The 14,124-nt window shown below is 38.2% G+C and overlaps 1 protein-coding gene across 5 annotated transcripts in view; it reads right to left on the bottom strand.

Annotated features, from left to right (window-relative positions):
- ZNF235 (zinc finger protein 235) overlaps positions 1 to 13,759 on the bottom strand; it is a 62,597-nt gene extending 48,838 nt beyond the window's left edge. The window contains exons 1-4 of one of the 5 annotated variants that reach the window (XM_077131519.1): positions 13,684 to 13,759; positions 12,129 to 12,191; positions 9,602 to 9,728; positions 8,132 to 8,227 (exon numbers count right to left, since the gene is read on the bottom strand). In XM_077131519.1, coding sequence (XP_076987634.1) covers positions 8,132 to 8,227; positions 9,602 to 9,728; positions 12,129 to 12,158 — 253 coding nt within the window. In that variant the 5' untranslated portion in view covers positions 12,159 to 12,191; positions 13,684 to 13,759. The remainder of the gene's footprint in view (positions 1 to 8,131; positions 8,228 to 9,601; positions 9,729 to 12,128; positions 12,192 to 13,683) is intronic. The other 4 variants (XM_077131520.1, XM_077131521.1, XM_077131522.1 and 1 more) reach the window with 4 other exon arrangements.
- Positions 13,760 to 14,124: the final 365 nt, after the last annotated feature.

The following is a 14,124-nucleotide window of genomic DNA, read 5'->3' as shown; positions in this document are numbered from 1 at the left end:
GTCCTAGCCAGTCTATCCAGGCAAAAGGAAACAGAAGTGAATCTGTATTTGCAGAAGTCATGGTTCCATATTATGATATGCAAAAATCAATTGTATTCCTATATGATGGAAACAAAATAATTGAAAAATGAAATTATAAAACAATTCCTTTTACAGAGCATCAAAAAACAGATGTGTAATACTACATACTGAACACTATAAAACAATGCTGCAAAAACTTTACAAGACCTAAATAAATGAAGAAATATAAAACATTGATGGGTTGGAAGACTCAATCTTGTTAAGATGCCAATTCTTCACAAATTGGTCTCTAGATTCAATGTATTTCCAATAAAGACCCTAGCAGGCTTTTTGGTAGAAAGCTGATTCTTAAATTTATATAGAAATGTGAAGGACCTAGAATAGCTAAAACAATTTTTTTTTAAAAGTTGGAAAATGTACACCAGATGATTCAACTGACCTTAAGAATTATTATAAAGCAAGAAAACTCAGAAAAGTTTAAGGCAAGAGCATAAAGATTAATACAAAAGAATGCACATTCCAGAAATAGACCCACATGTATACATTCAAAGAATTTTCAACAGAGGTGCCAAGGTAATTCAATGGGGAAAAAGTAGTCTTTTCAAAAATGGTACTGGAAAATAATATCTCTATGGAAAAAAAGTTAACCTTAACCTTACCTCATACTGTACATAATAATAAACTCAAAATAGATCACAATTTAAACTCTTAATCAACTTTCAGGAAAAAAATAGGATAAATTCTCTGCACCCTCTGGGTAAGCAAAGATCTTTTAGGAAAAAGCATATGCCATATGAGAAAGTGAGTAAACTGAACTTCATTAAATTAAAAATATTTACTTAGGAAAAAACCCTTAAGGAACTACCTCAAACTGTTGAGCTGTGTTCCAGTAGCCTTGATTCTTGAAGATGATTCTATAAGATATAGCTTTTACATTGTGACTGTGTAATTGTGAAAGCCTTGCATCTGATGCTCCTTTTATCAAGGGTATGGACAGATGAGTAAAAAAAAAATGGATGAAAAATAAATAAATATGGGGGAATAAGGGGTAAAATAAATTAGGTAGATTGAAATACTAGTGATCAGTGAGAGGGAGGGGTAAGGGATAGGGGAGGTATGAGTTTTTTCTTTTTATTTCTTTTTTTCAAGCAATGCAAATGTTATAAAAATGATCATGGTGATGAATATATATTCTAAGCCGCTGATTGTCCACCATGTATGGACTGTATGTATGTGTGTGAAGATTTTTCAATAAAAGTAAAATTCTATTAAAAAAGAAAGAAACCCTTGAGAAAGTAAAAAAGCAAAGCAAAGACTGGGAGAAAATACCTGCAAATAGATACCTATGTAAAGCCAGAATATATAAAGAACTCTTACAACTCAAGACTAACAAAGCAATTTTTTCAAATACGGCAAAGATGTGGACAGATAATTCACAAAAGAAGATAAAATAATGGGCAAGACACACCTGAAACAATGTTTAAAATCACTAATAATCAGGGAAATGCTAATTAAAACTACAATGAGATAATGGTAACATTACACATCCACTAGAAAGGCTAAAATTAAAGACTGATGATAACACTGGAACCCTCATATACTGGTGGGAACGTAAAATAGTACAACCACTTTGAAAAATAGTTATCCAGTTTCTTATGAAGTTAAACATAAACCTACCCCAGTCAATTCCATTCCTATTTATTTCCCCAAAGAAATGAAAACATGTCCACACAAAATCTTGGACACAAATTTTTGTAACAGATCATTCACAGTAGCTAAAAGCAAACAACAACCCAAACATCCTTCAACTGGTGAATGAACAAAGAAATGGTATATTCATACAAAGAAATACTACTCCGAAAGAAAATGGAACAAATTACTGACATATACATCATCATCTCAAAAACAATGCTAACATATCAACATGGCAAAATAAACAGCTACTGAAAAATCTCTCCTGGAAGAGTCAGTGAAAACGGGAAACAATTCTTAATTGTTCAGAAATATGGAGGAGGATATGGACTGGAGAGGGAGCCTACAAATGCCAAATTGAAGAAATAGAAGAACATGAGGTAGGAAGTTTCTGCTCTTCTCCCCCTCACCTGGTCTCATACACAGCACAGAATGGACAGAGAAACAGCACAGGAGGGACCCGCCCCAACAGGGACACAGAACACAATTTCTCTCACAGCAGTGCGGCAGACCTTTCAGAGACCCAGGGACCAGGAGAAAACATTTCAAAGCCCAGATCACTGAGAAACAGAGTCTGATAAAATGTGGACAGCAGCTGTGTTTCCAGCCCTGGGTCTTCAAGTTCTTCCCCCACCCGAGAGAAAGGGCAGTGGGAGGCCTGATCTCTGCCTGCAAGGTTACAGAATGGGACAGCCGGGGGTGTACTTCGCCACAAAAGGGAGGACATAGATCCATAATGAGCCAGATTTTGACCAGATAAGAGAGGGAACAGGAAACCTGCAGGTTCAGCCCAGTATGGTGATAAAAACAACTCTGAGGACAATCAAGTCATCAAACAGAGCCATTTGCTCCACAGACCAGAAATGCAAGGAAATTGAAGGCCTTTTTCAGTGACTATCCAGAAAATTATTTCAGTCCGACTGGAGCAGGTCTAGACCCCCAGCACAAGAACCTGCCCCCATTTTGGCTGAGAAACACAGACAACCCAAATATTAAAGCAGTGCCCTAAAGCAAACCTAGGTCTTACAGGGTGGTAAAAAACAGCACCACTGGGAAAGAGTAGACTTGTTGCACCCACAAACAGAAACATTGTTGTGGTAACCAATGCCTACTACCCCCACCCTTGAGGCAGAGGTAGGCCACAGTAGGTGCCCGGTTTTGTGGGGAAATTGGGGACAGCTAATCTGACAACCGGCCAGTGAGAGAGATGAGCAGATAGAGAACAAATTCAACCAACAGGAAAACCCTGGGCAAAAGTGAGAAAATGACCTTAGAATAAACTAAGCAAGAAATTGAGATGTCCCAACACTGCAAAAAAATCACAACTCATACCAGGAAGAGCAAAGATATGGCCCAGCCAAAGAAACAAACTAATGCCTCAATTGAGATACAGGAATTGAAACATCTAATTAACAATGTTCAAACAAATCTTTTAAATAAATTCACTTAAATGGAGGAAAATGTGGAAAAAGAGATGAAGGATATAAAGAAGACTTCAGATTCCCAGTCCATGCACTTCCCCCAAAAAAACAAACAAAAAAGCAAAACAAACAAGAAAACCAAACAAACAAACAAAAAATTCAACAAATGGTACTGCAATAACTGGATACTCACATGGAAAAATAATGAAATGTGATGCTGTCATACAGCACACACACACACAAAAAGAAGACATTAGGTGTCCATACAGAAGAACTTGAAAGCTTGAAAAGACAAATGGCAGAACTTATGGAAATGAAAGGGACAGTAGAAGAAATGAAAAACAGTAGAGACATACAACAGCAGATGTGAAGAGGCAGAAGAAAGGATTAGTGAACTAGAGAACAGCACATCTGAAATCCTACATAAAAAAAACAGATGGGGGGTGTGAGGGTAGTTCAGTGGTAAAATTCTTGCCTGCCACTCCACGTAGGAGACCAGGGTTCGATTCCCAGCCCTTGCACTTTCCCCTAAAATAAACAAACAAACAAAAAACAAATGGTGCTGCAATAACAGGATACTCACATGGAAAAAGAATGAAATGTGACCCCGTCATATAGCATACCAAAAAACAGATAAGGAAAATAGAAAAATATGACCTGGGTCTCAGAACTGAATGACATATGAAGTGCATATATATACATGTTATGGGTGTCCCAAAAGGAGAAGAGATGGGGAAAGGAACAGAGAGAACATTGGAGGATATAATCACTGAAAATTTCCTATCTCTTAAGAAAGACATAAAACTACAGATCCAAGAAGCATAGCATAACACAAATAGAACAGCTCCAAATAGACCTACCTCAAGACACTTACTAATCAGACTGTCAAATGTCAAAGACAAAGAAAAAATTCTGAAAGCAGCAAGAGAAAAGCAATCCATCACATATAAGGGACGCTCAGTAAGACTAAATTCAGATCTCTCTGCAGAAACATGGAGGTGAGAAGACAGTAGGTCTTAAGATACTGAAATAGAAGAACTGCCAGCAAAGAATTCTACATCTGGCAAAACCGTCCTTCAACAATGAGGGAGAGTTTAAAATATTTGCAGATAAATAGACACTGAGAGCATTCATGAACGAGAAACCTGCTCTACAAGAAATACTAAAGGGAGCACTACAGGCAGACAGGAAAAGACAGGATACAGAGGTTTGGAGAAGGGTGTAGAAATGAAGATTAGCAGGAATGGTAACCAATAGGGTTAAAGGAGAGAAAAAAATAAGATATGACAGATAAAATCCAAAAGAACAAAAGGGTTGAATAAAGTACAGCCTTTACAGTAATAACATTAAATTCTAATGGATTAAATTCCCAATCAAAAGACATAGATTGGCAGACTTAATAAAAATAAAATAAAAAACAAAAATCAGGATCCATCTATATGCTGTCTATAAGAGACTCACTTAAGACCCCAGGACAAACAATGGTTGAAAATCAAAGGTTGGAAAAGATATTCCATGCAAACCACAATCAGGCAAATTAGACTTCAAATATAAAACAATTAAGGAGACAAAGAAGGACACTATGTATTAATAAAAGGGACAATTCATTAGGAAGACATAACAAAAAGAAAGAAGACAGGCACAAAATTGACTGACTCATTGGTGTAAATATCTGAAACCAAAACAGTGACAGAAAGCATATTAGTAGTGCCTGAGTCAGGGGAGAGGGAAAAAGACTGAATGTAAATGGGCCTGAATGAATCTTTTGAGAAAATGGAATGGTCTTTATTGTTTGTGGTATTGATTACATATCTGAATATATCTGTCAACTCATCAAACTGTACACTTAAAAATGGGTCAACTTCCTCAAGACTATCAAGGTCATAAAAATCAGAAAGGGTTGGGCCATCGTGGCTCAGCAGGCAGAGTCCTCACCTGCCATGCAGGGAACCCGTTCAATTCCAGGTGCCTGCCCACAGGAAAAAAAAAAATCAAAAAGAATGAGAAACTGTTACAATCCATAGGAGACTGAGGAGACATGAAAACAAAGTGCAATGTGGTTTCCTGGATTGGACATTCAGAGAAAAACTGATGAAATCCAAATAAGACCTGGAGTTTACTTAACAGTTCTGTACCAATGCCAATTTCTTAGTTTTGACAGATATTCCAAGGTAAAAGAACCTGGGAGAGGGGATTTGTGGGAACTCTCCACATGCTCTATCCAACTTTATTGTACACCTAAAGTTATTTCAAAATTATAATTTTATTTTTTAAAAAGGGTGAATTTTAATATATATGTAAACTGTATCTTCATAAAGTTGTTTAAAAGTGTATTTGACTAGCGCCAAGGTTTCTAAAATCTATCTCCAAATAAAAGGAGCCGAGGGTCCTTGGACAAATGGCTCATTTGAGGACTATGACCAGAAAAACACAAATGAGGGTGAAGCATCTTGTAGTGCCAGAAAGCAAGGAAGTGCTCAAAAAAACATAAGGATGGGGGCATGTTAAAGGGATACTGGGACCAACCTGAACAAGCTCCCAATAGTCCAAGTAGGAACAATGTGAATAACAAAATAAATAATGTGATCTTGGATTATAATCTAAAGTATAAAATAGACATAAAGGAGCCCGAAACAACCACAGGACAGAAAGAGTTACTGCTGTAGACAGATAATGATATGCTTGTGGGTAATAAGACATAACCCAGTAAAAGCAAAAGTTGGGGGATGAAAAAAAAAAAGTTGGGGGAGAGACAAAACAGGAAATACAGAAAGGTGATGATTGTTGAAGTAGTAATATGTGTGCGGGTGTGAGTGTGGATGTGGGTGTATCATCTATACTGTTTTCTCTACTTGATTTGTATTTTAGTTTTTCCACAATAAAAAGTTTAAAGTCATGGAAAGGAATAAAAACAGATCATCAACGTGGGGAGGGGAGGGAAAGAGAAAGCAGCGAGTTAACTGTTTTACTTGGCTAATTCGATATTCAATAACAGAAAAACGATTTGGGAATGAGTGTTAAAATGGAACTGAACTGTGGGATTACAAATGGTATTCCATTAAATCATTTTTTTAATCACATGTGTCCTTTAGTTTAGTGGTAGATTATATGATTAATTAATATAATTGATCATATCATCTAAAATGTATATGCATTCCAGAATTAATTTTTTGCTTTATAAGTTTTAAACTCTTTCACTTTTGTAGTAGATGTTACAACCTTCCAGAGCACACCAAACTGGCGGTCCAGGTGCTTATAAAAATGTTAACAAGCATTAAAACAAGGGCTCTATAAGAGCAAATGGACTTCAAATCCTGACTGTCTCACTTACAAGCTATATGACTTTTCTTCTAAAGCACACATTTCATCTCATCAAAAAAATAAATAAATAAAACATAATTATGACACCCAGCGGCCAGGACTATTGTGATTTTAAATGCACATAAAGTACTCCTCATTTCGCCGATAATAAATGTTAAGTTTATTGCCTTTAGTATGCAAATTACACTGGAATATACTCAGATTTCAACACTCTCTAATTTTCTTCTCTTATCCTGGCTAGGACTTGACTTACCTACACAACTCTCAGTGATTTTTGAAATCAGATTCTTGCGGCTTCAATAATACTACAAAATGTCAAGACTTAATAAATATTTTATGTTAAACTGCTACAAGAGAACTTTACTTAGATCATGTGATTGTTTAAGTATTAGGAGAGAGGGCTAGAGAGGAGTGCACGGGTGGATACATGAGATGACTGGCCAGCTGGGAAGGCAGATAAGGCAGCCCTCACCAAATGGGCTACAGTCTAACTTGAAACTGCCAGCATGAAAAACAATCAGTATTTCAAAATATGGTGATAGTGAACTTTTGTTTTGGTGTTTAATTAGGCTGTATTCTCTCATGACCTTGATTGGCTGGTTATTTTATCTTTTGAGATTATTAAATATGCATATTCAAATGTCTCTAAAATTGGAATTAAGCTAGGCATTGATCAGAAGACAAAAAAAAAAAACGTGCTGGAATAACCCTCAATCATACACCAGGAATAATGGAGACTGTGAAGTCCACACAGGCATTACTTCATTCATTCACTCACTTGATGTATTAAATATTTCCTGAATACTATTATATACCTGAGCTTTTCTAGTAACCAAGGATTAGCAGTGAACAAAACAGATAAAAACCCTGCTTTCATGGAGATTATATTCCAGTCAGGAGAGGTAATAAACAAGCAAGCAAGAATATATGCTAATATGCCTGCTGGTGGCAGTGCTTAGATACAAAAGAAGGTGAGTTAAGGGCACAAAGAGTGAAGGGAAAATGGAATAGAGTGGTCAGAGAGGGCCTCTGATAAAATGACATCTGATTAGTAATGTGAATGAAATAAGAAAGGGATTAAGACATTTACGGACAATAGCATTCTTTTTTTTTTTGTATGCTGTTTGGCAGGGTCACATTTCATTATTTTTCCATGTAAAGTATCCTGTTATTTCAGCACCATTTGTTGAATTTTTGTTTGCTTGTTATATTTTGTTTGTTTGTTTTTTGGGGGAAAGTGCATGGATCAGGAATCGAATTTGGGTCTCCCGCATGGCAGGTGAGAATTCTACCACTGAACTATCCTTGCACTTCCTGGACAATAGCATAGCATTCTAGCCAAAAATAAAAAGGAGGTAAAAAGCCCTGACACAGAAGCATAATTAGAAGATTTCAGAAAGAAGTGAGGCTGGACAGACAAAGGGAGGAGAAAATGATGAGAAAAATGTAGAATGAGAAAGCAGAATGAGTGAATAAATACTACAGTATCTTTCAAGCCCTTTAAATACTTTAGATTTTACTTTGATTGAAATGAGAAGTCATTGGAAGGTTTGAAGCGGAGGAGTGATATGGCAACTACCAAGGGTCTCTCTGGTAACTGTGGGAAGAGTCTCTCCAAAATAGAGGCAGAGTAACCAAGCTGTTACCCATGAGGACTCCCAGCTACACGTTCTCACCTAAATGCCTACCCCTTTGGGTTTGAATCTCCTTCATCCACAGTTTTTCCTCTTGCTCCAACTGGAATATTATATCTGGTTTGAAGGACTGAAACCCTGTGAAAACACAAGGAGATCTGTTTAAGTGGAAACATTAAAGACAAAGATTATGGAAATATTTTGGTTCTAATTCCATAATCTAAGCCCCACCACCTTTGCTTTAAGCAGTGTTTCTCAAACATCTTTCATTGTGACCCACTGTAAGAAATATATTTAATATCATAAGTGCACTGGCTTGAAATGTGCCCCAGGAAAACCACGTTCTTTAATCCTCATTCAATATTGCTGGGTGGGATCTTTTTGATTGTTTCCATGGAGATGTGACCCACCCAGTTGTGGGTAGTACCTTTTGATTAGGTGGTTTCCATTGAGCTGTCTCTCTACCCATTCCAGGACAGGTGGCTTACTAGAGTCCTTTAAGAGGGAACCATTTTGGAAAAAGCTTGGGAGCCCACACAGCCAGAGATCTTTGGAGATGAAGAAAGAAAGCGCCCCAGAGGAAGCCGCTCCAGAAGCAGGTAGAGAAAGCCAGCTGACATCATCATTGTGCCTTCCCAGCTGAGAGAGAACCCCAAACATCATCAGCCCTTTTTTTGGAGTTAAGGTATCTTTCTTTGGATGCCTTAGTTTGGACACTTCTCTGGCCTTAGAATTGTAAATTAGCAACTTAAATTTCCTTTTTAAAAGCCATCCCAGGTGGCCACATGGCTCAGCAGGCAGAGTTCTTGCCTGCCATACCAGAGACCCAGGTTCAACTCCTGGTACCTGCTCAACCAAAAAAAAAAGAGCCATTCCATTTCTGGTATATTGCATTCCAGCAGCTTGACAAACTAAAACAATAAGCCAGCATACATCTATATTATATGTATACTGTTTCTAAATAAACAAATAACAAATAAAATATTAATGGCCTGTTTCTAAACAATGTTTGTTTTTACCACATCCTTACCAGAGTCTCACATCCTTATTGCAAGCAGCTACAGTTATTGTTGAAGTGCACTATATAATATTGCCTACTATAGTCTACTTTATTACAAAAATGCTGATGCACTTTCACTAAATTAATTTCACACCTATCAATGGATCATGACTTATAATTGTAAAAAGGATATATGAACTATTGAGACAGGAGCAGCCAAGCAAAACTGCACATTTTCAGGTCATTTAACAAAAGACAACTTTTGCCTTGGGACAAAGACCGGAAATGTCTTTTTTCTAGACTACAAAGGGATCAGAAAACACAGGGTCCTAAGTACTCCAGATCTTTGAACTAGTGGGTAGAGGCCAAGGATCTGCTAAATATGCTGCAATATCCAGGACAGCTCCCCCCCCCCCACAAAGAATTATCTGGCCCCAAATATTAATAGTACCAAGTCTAAGAAATTCTGCACCAGGGGATGATGCTCAATTATAGAGGGTGCCTGTCCTCACCCACTGAAACCAGATTCCTGAAGTTCTCCAGCATCACATCTCGGTATAGCTTCCTCTGGGCAGAGTCCAGCAGCCCCAGCTCCTCTTCAGTGAAGGCCACAGCCACATCCTTGAATGTCACCGCCTGCTACAACACCAAACACACGTAACCTTAACCTTATAGACAACGTCCACTGGAAGAAGGGCAGCACCGAGAAGGCGGATAGGATGTGTAGGAACCTAAGCTAACTTTTTGTAGAGTTCCTCCTCTTCTCTATCCACAATCACACCAAAAATCCTGAAAATAAAAAAATGAAAAAGAAAATACCTTCTACATTTAACATGGCACCCTTTGTATAACTAAATTCCTAGAACTGTAATTGTTAAATCATGGCGTACACATTTTAAAACTTGATAATGCCAAACTTCACAAGAAATTTTATGCTAATTTAGTCCCAACAGGGTTTGGTAGTGCCTTTCTTCTCTCATGGGGAAGTGCCACTATTTTGTTAACACCTGTCAATCTCACAGGCCTCCAGGAACCTTCTGGGGTGGGTATGCCATTCTTTCTGTGTACTCAAGGAAGACACCATGTCTGTGAACTGGAGCAGCATTCCCAGTGTCAGGGCTCTGCAGACTGCTTCAGTTCACATCCCACAGGGATCTGTCCATTACTAACAAGCTCTGAGACACTGGACAATTACTTCAGTTCCCAATATCTCAATTTCTTCATGTATATGATAGTGCCAATATCAGATGGCCCTTGTAGGGATTAAATTAGTAAATATATGTTAAGGACTTAGAACAGTGCTTGGTATACAGTAAGTGCTCAATAAATATTAGCCATCACTATTGCCAACGTTGTCATCGTTTCATGCCACTCATGGCTGCATGGCAGTCCATTATACTGAAGAGCTACAATCTCTTTAACCATTGCAAATAATGCACAATTTCATTAACTGTACAATTTTTAATTTATAAACAATGCTGCAAAAAGCAAATTTTTACACAGGTCTCAGCCAGCTTGTCTGGTTATTTCCTATACCAAGAAGGGGTAATTGCACTTTAAAAAAATATGGACTTAAAACAAAATGGACCTTTACAATTTGGCTAGGATAATGGCAATTTCTCCAATTAACTCTTCTTGCAAGAAATTACTAGTGTCCCTGATTTTCCTATATTCTGGCCCAAACTAGATATTATCTGATTTTTTTAAATCTTGGATAATTTGATAAGGGATAAAAACAGCTCTTGTTTAAAATTTCCACTCATTAAATTTTTAAGGAAGACCATCCTTTGATACACACACACAAATGCACACTTCCATATACTGTTTTTTCCCTTTGCCCATAATCCTGGTGGGGAATCTTATACACCAGGAAGATTCTTATTGGGATTATCAGGCTGTTTTCTAGCATATACACATTCCCACTTCCACTCTTATTTCTTATTTGTCTTATATCTTTGCGTATGGTGTTTTAATTTCAGTTTTTGATCTAAAGACTCTACTCATCTACGCATCTGGTTTGGTTGGAGCCCTGAGCATCTATGTACCAAAAAACTAGCTGACACACCTGGCAAAGAAAACTCAGGCTTTAAGAAAGGGAACCAGGGGCAGGGCAATGTTATTTTCAGAATACCTTGTATTCAGGATATACAAGGTACTTATACAGTGAAAAACTCTTTTTTACTCTGGGTCTCTTTTCATGTGTTCCATTTTTAAATGGAACACATGAAACCCCTGGCTTAAGCAATGAAAAATTAGTGTCAGCTGGGACTGAGTGGCTTTGAATAAGTATCTGAAGGTTTACAAATATACTTATGTTTAAAATACAGATAAGAGCAGCTATGTGCTCATTCAGGTACTACCGGGAGACAATGCCTGCAAGTAGCATAGTGCTATTAGACTTTTAAAATTAAGTACATACCTCATTAAAATATACTAACATGCTAATGAATAAAATAGTTAGCTTAATATATATCCAATTTAACTTAAAATTAAATAATCTAGCTATTCTTGTTTGAAAACAATTAAAAATTATTTTAAGCTCAGCATCAGTTGGACCCTTCTGTTCCAAGGCAAACTTTGGACATTTTTTCCAGAAAATGTGACACATTACATATGAGAAAATAATTGAGTCCCTAGAATTTTAAGGACAAAAAATGCTAGAATTCTCAGAATTCCTCTTTGGGAAGAAAGGTTGAATGTAGGGAAACTGCCATCCCAAAGTTCTTTATAACAGCAAAATTCATAAACCACTGACACATCTACAAAATGGGAAAAATAAAATTAGGTAAACTGTTAAATACAAGTGAAACAGAAAATAAAAACAGCTGACTGGTAAACACAATTTTAATCTGGGAGATGGTTTTAATTTTTTTTTTAGTTTTCTTTCGCTTTTTACACTACTATTTGGAAATAAACAAAAGCAAGAGCCTGGCATAAAACAAATCCTCATTCCTTTTGTTCCCTTTTATCTTTCCCAAGCAGGAGAAAAACGTGCCCAATCTTTGTGAAATAAGGAACAGAAAAGCAAACCCAACTTACCTGGTACTTGGACATTTTTCTCCTTCTCATTCTGGGGAAAGGCAAAGTTCTGAGAAGGCAGAACTGGGGAAGGGAAAAACATTATGAGAGAAACCCTAGGGATGCTGCTAGACAAAATGGCACTTTTGTGCCTAGAAAGAGGTGCTCCTTTCTTTAGGCAGACGCATTTGTGCACAGCTTAGTGAGAAGAGGAGCTGGATTCCAGCTACGACTGGGCCCCCTCAGCCAGATGCCTTTGGTCACTAACAATCTGCATAACTGCCCCAACCCAACTGCTGCTTGTAGGTCCTACAGTAATCCCTCTGAACTCTGGTACCAGAGAAAACGAGAGGCAGAAGGACAGTATAATGTACTGAGACCAAAATGCCCAGGCTCAAATTATTGCATTTTTAATTATTTTCTATTTACTAGAAGTGCCAGACTTGCACAAGTTATAATCATCTTGTGCTCCAATTCATTCCCCTGTAAATACTGATAATAATAGTGCTCATATTCCTTAATTACTTACAGCTTCAGACAATTCAGTATTTTCAGGCCTCACAGAAATGACCTTACAAATGCGCCTTTCAGAAAATGAATCTTTTAAGAAACCAAGAATTCATAAATGACTGCTCTACTCTGAGCCAGAATTTACCTCAGAAAAATCTGTAATTCGGACATACAGATTTCTCACATATAGTTTGTTCCTTTGATAATGATCATCAAATAGCCGTGGACATTCTTCCCCTGAATATATGTGATTACTTCTAAATTTTATCAAGTGGCAAGAGCCTCAACTTTCAAACCCTCTTTTCCAATACACATGAAGATGACTAATAAAACCCTAAGTCACTCTAAAAAATCATGTCACATCTAAATTAACAACACAGGGTTAAAAACGACACAACTGTAGTGGATACTTAAGGCTTTGCTATATGTCCGGCACTCTGCAAAGGCGTGATCGTGATTGTGTCTCTGACCAAGATAAATCTGACGGCATTCCCCAGGATCCAGGTGGAGATAGAAGCCCAGGAAACCTGAAACAACCCTGCTCCGGGCAAGGACCAAGGGCAGTGGCGCAGCAGGTGAACTTCCGACCCCACCCTGGGCTTTACAGGAGCTTCCAAACAGAACGCCCGTCTGCGTATTATAATTAATAGTAATATCCAACATTCTGCTATATATTAGGCGCGATTTTAAGCTCTTTACATATCTCACTTAACTCTCATGAGAACGTGCACTATTAGGAAGACTAGCTCTTTTTAGTCATATGGAAGCTGAGACAAGGAGAGATTAAACAACTCGCCCAATATTTTACCACTAATTAAAAGCAGGGCTGGTTGGTAGGTCGGGAAGGAAGGTTGTGGCGGCGAAGAGCGCGGGAGACCCTTAAACGCGATGCAAGACGCGAGCCCGCCCACAACACGGGAGGCAACACCGAGGGGACGCAACCCGCCGCCGCTGACTCTCAGCCCGGGTTTCCTGCCGCTGGCTACGGTTTTTGTTGCCTGAGGCCAAGGACTGGGTCACCGCTGGCCTCACGCCCAGGCCGGGAAGGTGTGTCGGGTCGCCTCACCTCCCTGGGAGCAATCACAGTCCGGACCTCGCCTTCCTGGAGCGGAAGTGCCTCCGACTACAAACAGCTCCAGGACTACACTTCCCAGAATGCCTAGGCGGAAACGCCTCAGATTTCGTGGGCCTCCTGGACTACACTTCCCAGAATGCCTGCTGGCCTGTGCTTCCCGCCAAGCTGGCCTCTCTGCTTGGCCAAAGAGGGTTGGGTTTGAGTGGCTTCCCTGGTCCTATTATTGTAAGATTCCGTTTTGTTTTATTCATTTCTTAAAGCTTATGAGAAAATAATTGGAATTTTTTTAATCCATATATTTTACACATCTGTCCATACCGTGTATAAAAGGAGCATCAGACACAAAGTTTTCATAATCACACAATCACATGGCGAAAACTGTATCACCGTACAATCATCTTCAAGAAACCTGGCTACTAGAACACAGCTCTA

The sequence above is a fragment of the Tamandua tetradactyla genome, chromosome 16 (genome assembly GCF_023851605.1).
Source record: "Tamandua tetradactyla isolate mTamTet1 chromosome 16, mTamTet1.pri, whole genome shotgun sequence".
NCBI classification, from domain to species: domain Eukaryota; kingdom Metazoa; phylum Chordata; class Mammalia; order Pilosa; family Myrmecophagidae; genus Tamandua; species Tamandua tetradactyla.
The sequence above is the reverse complement of the archived record's forward strand: the minus strand, read 5'-3'. Positions and strand labels throughout refer to the sequence as shown.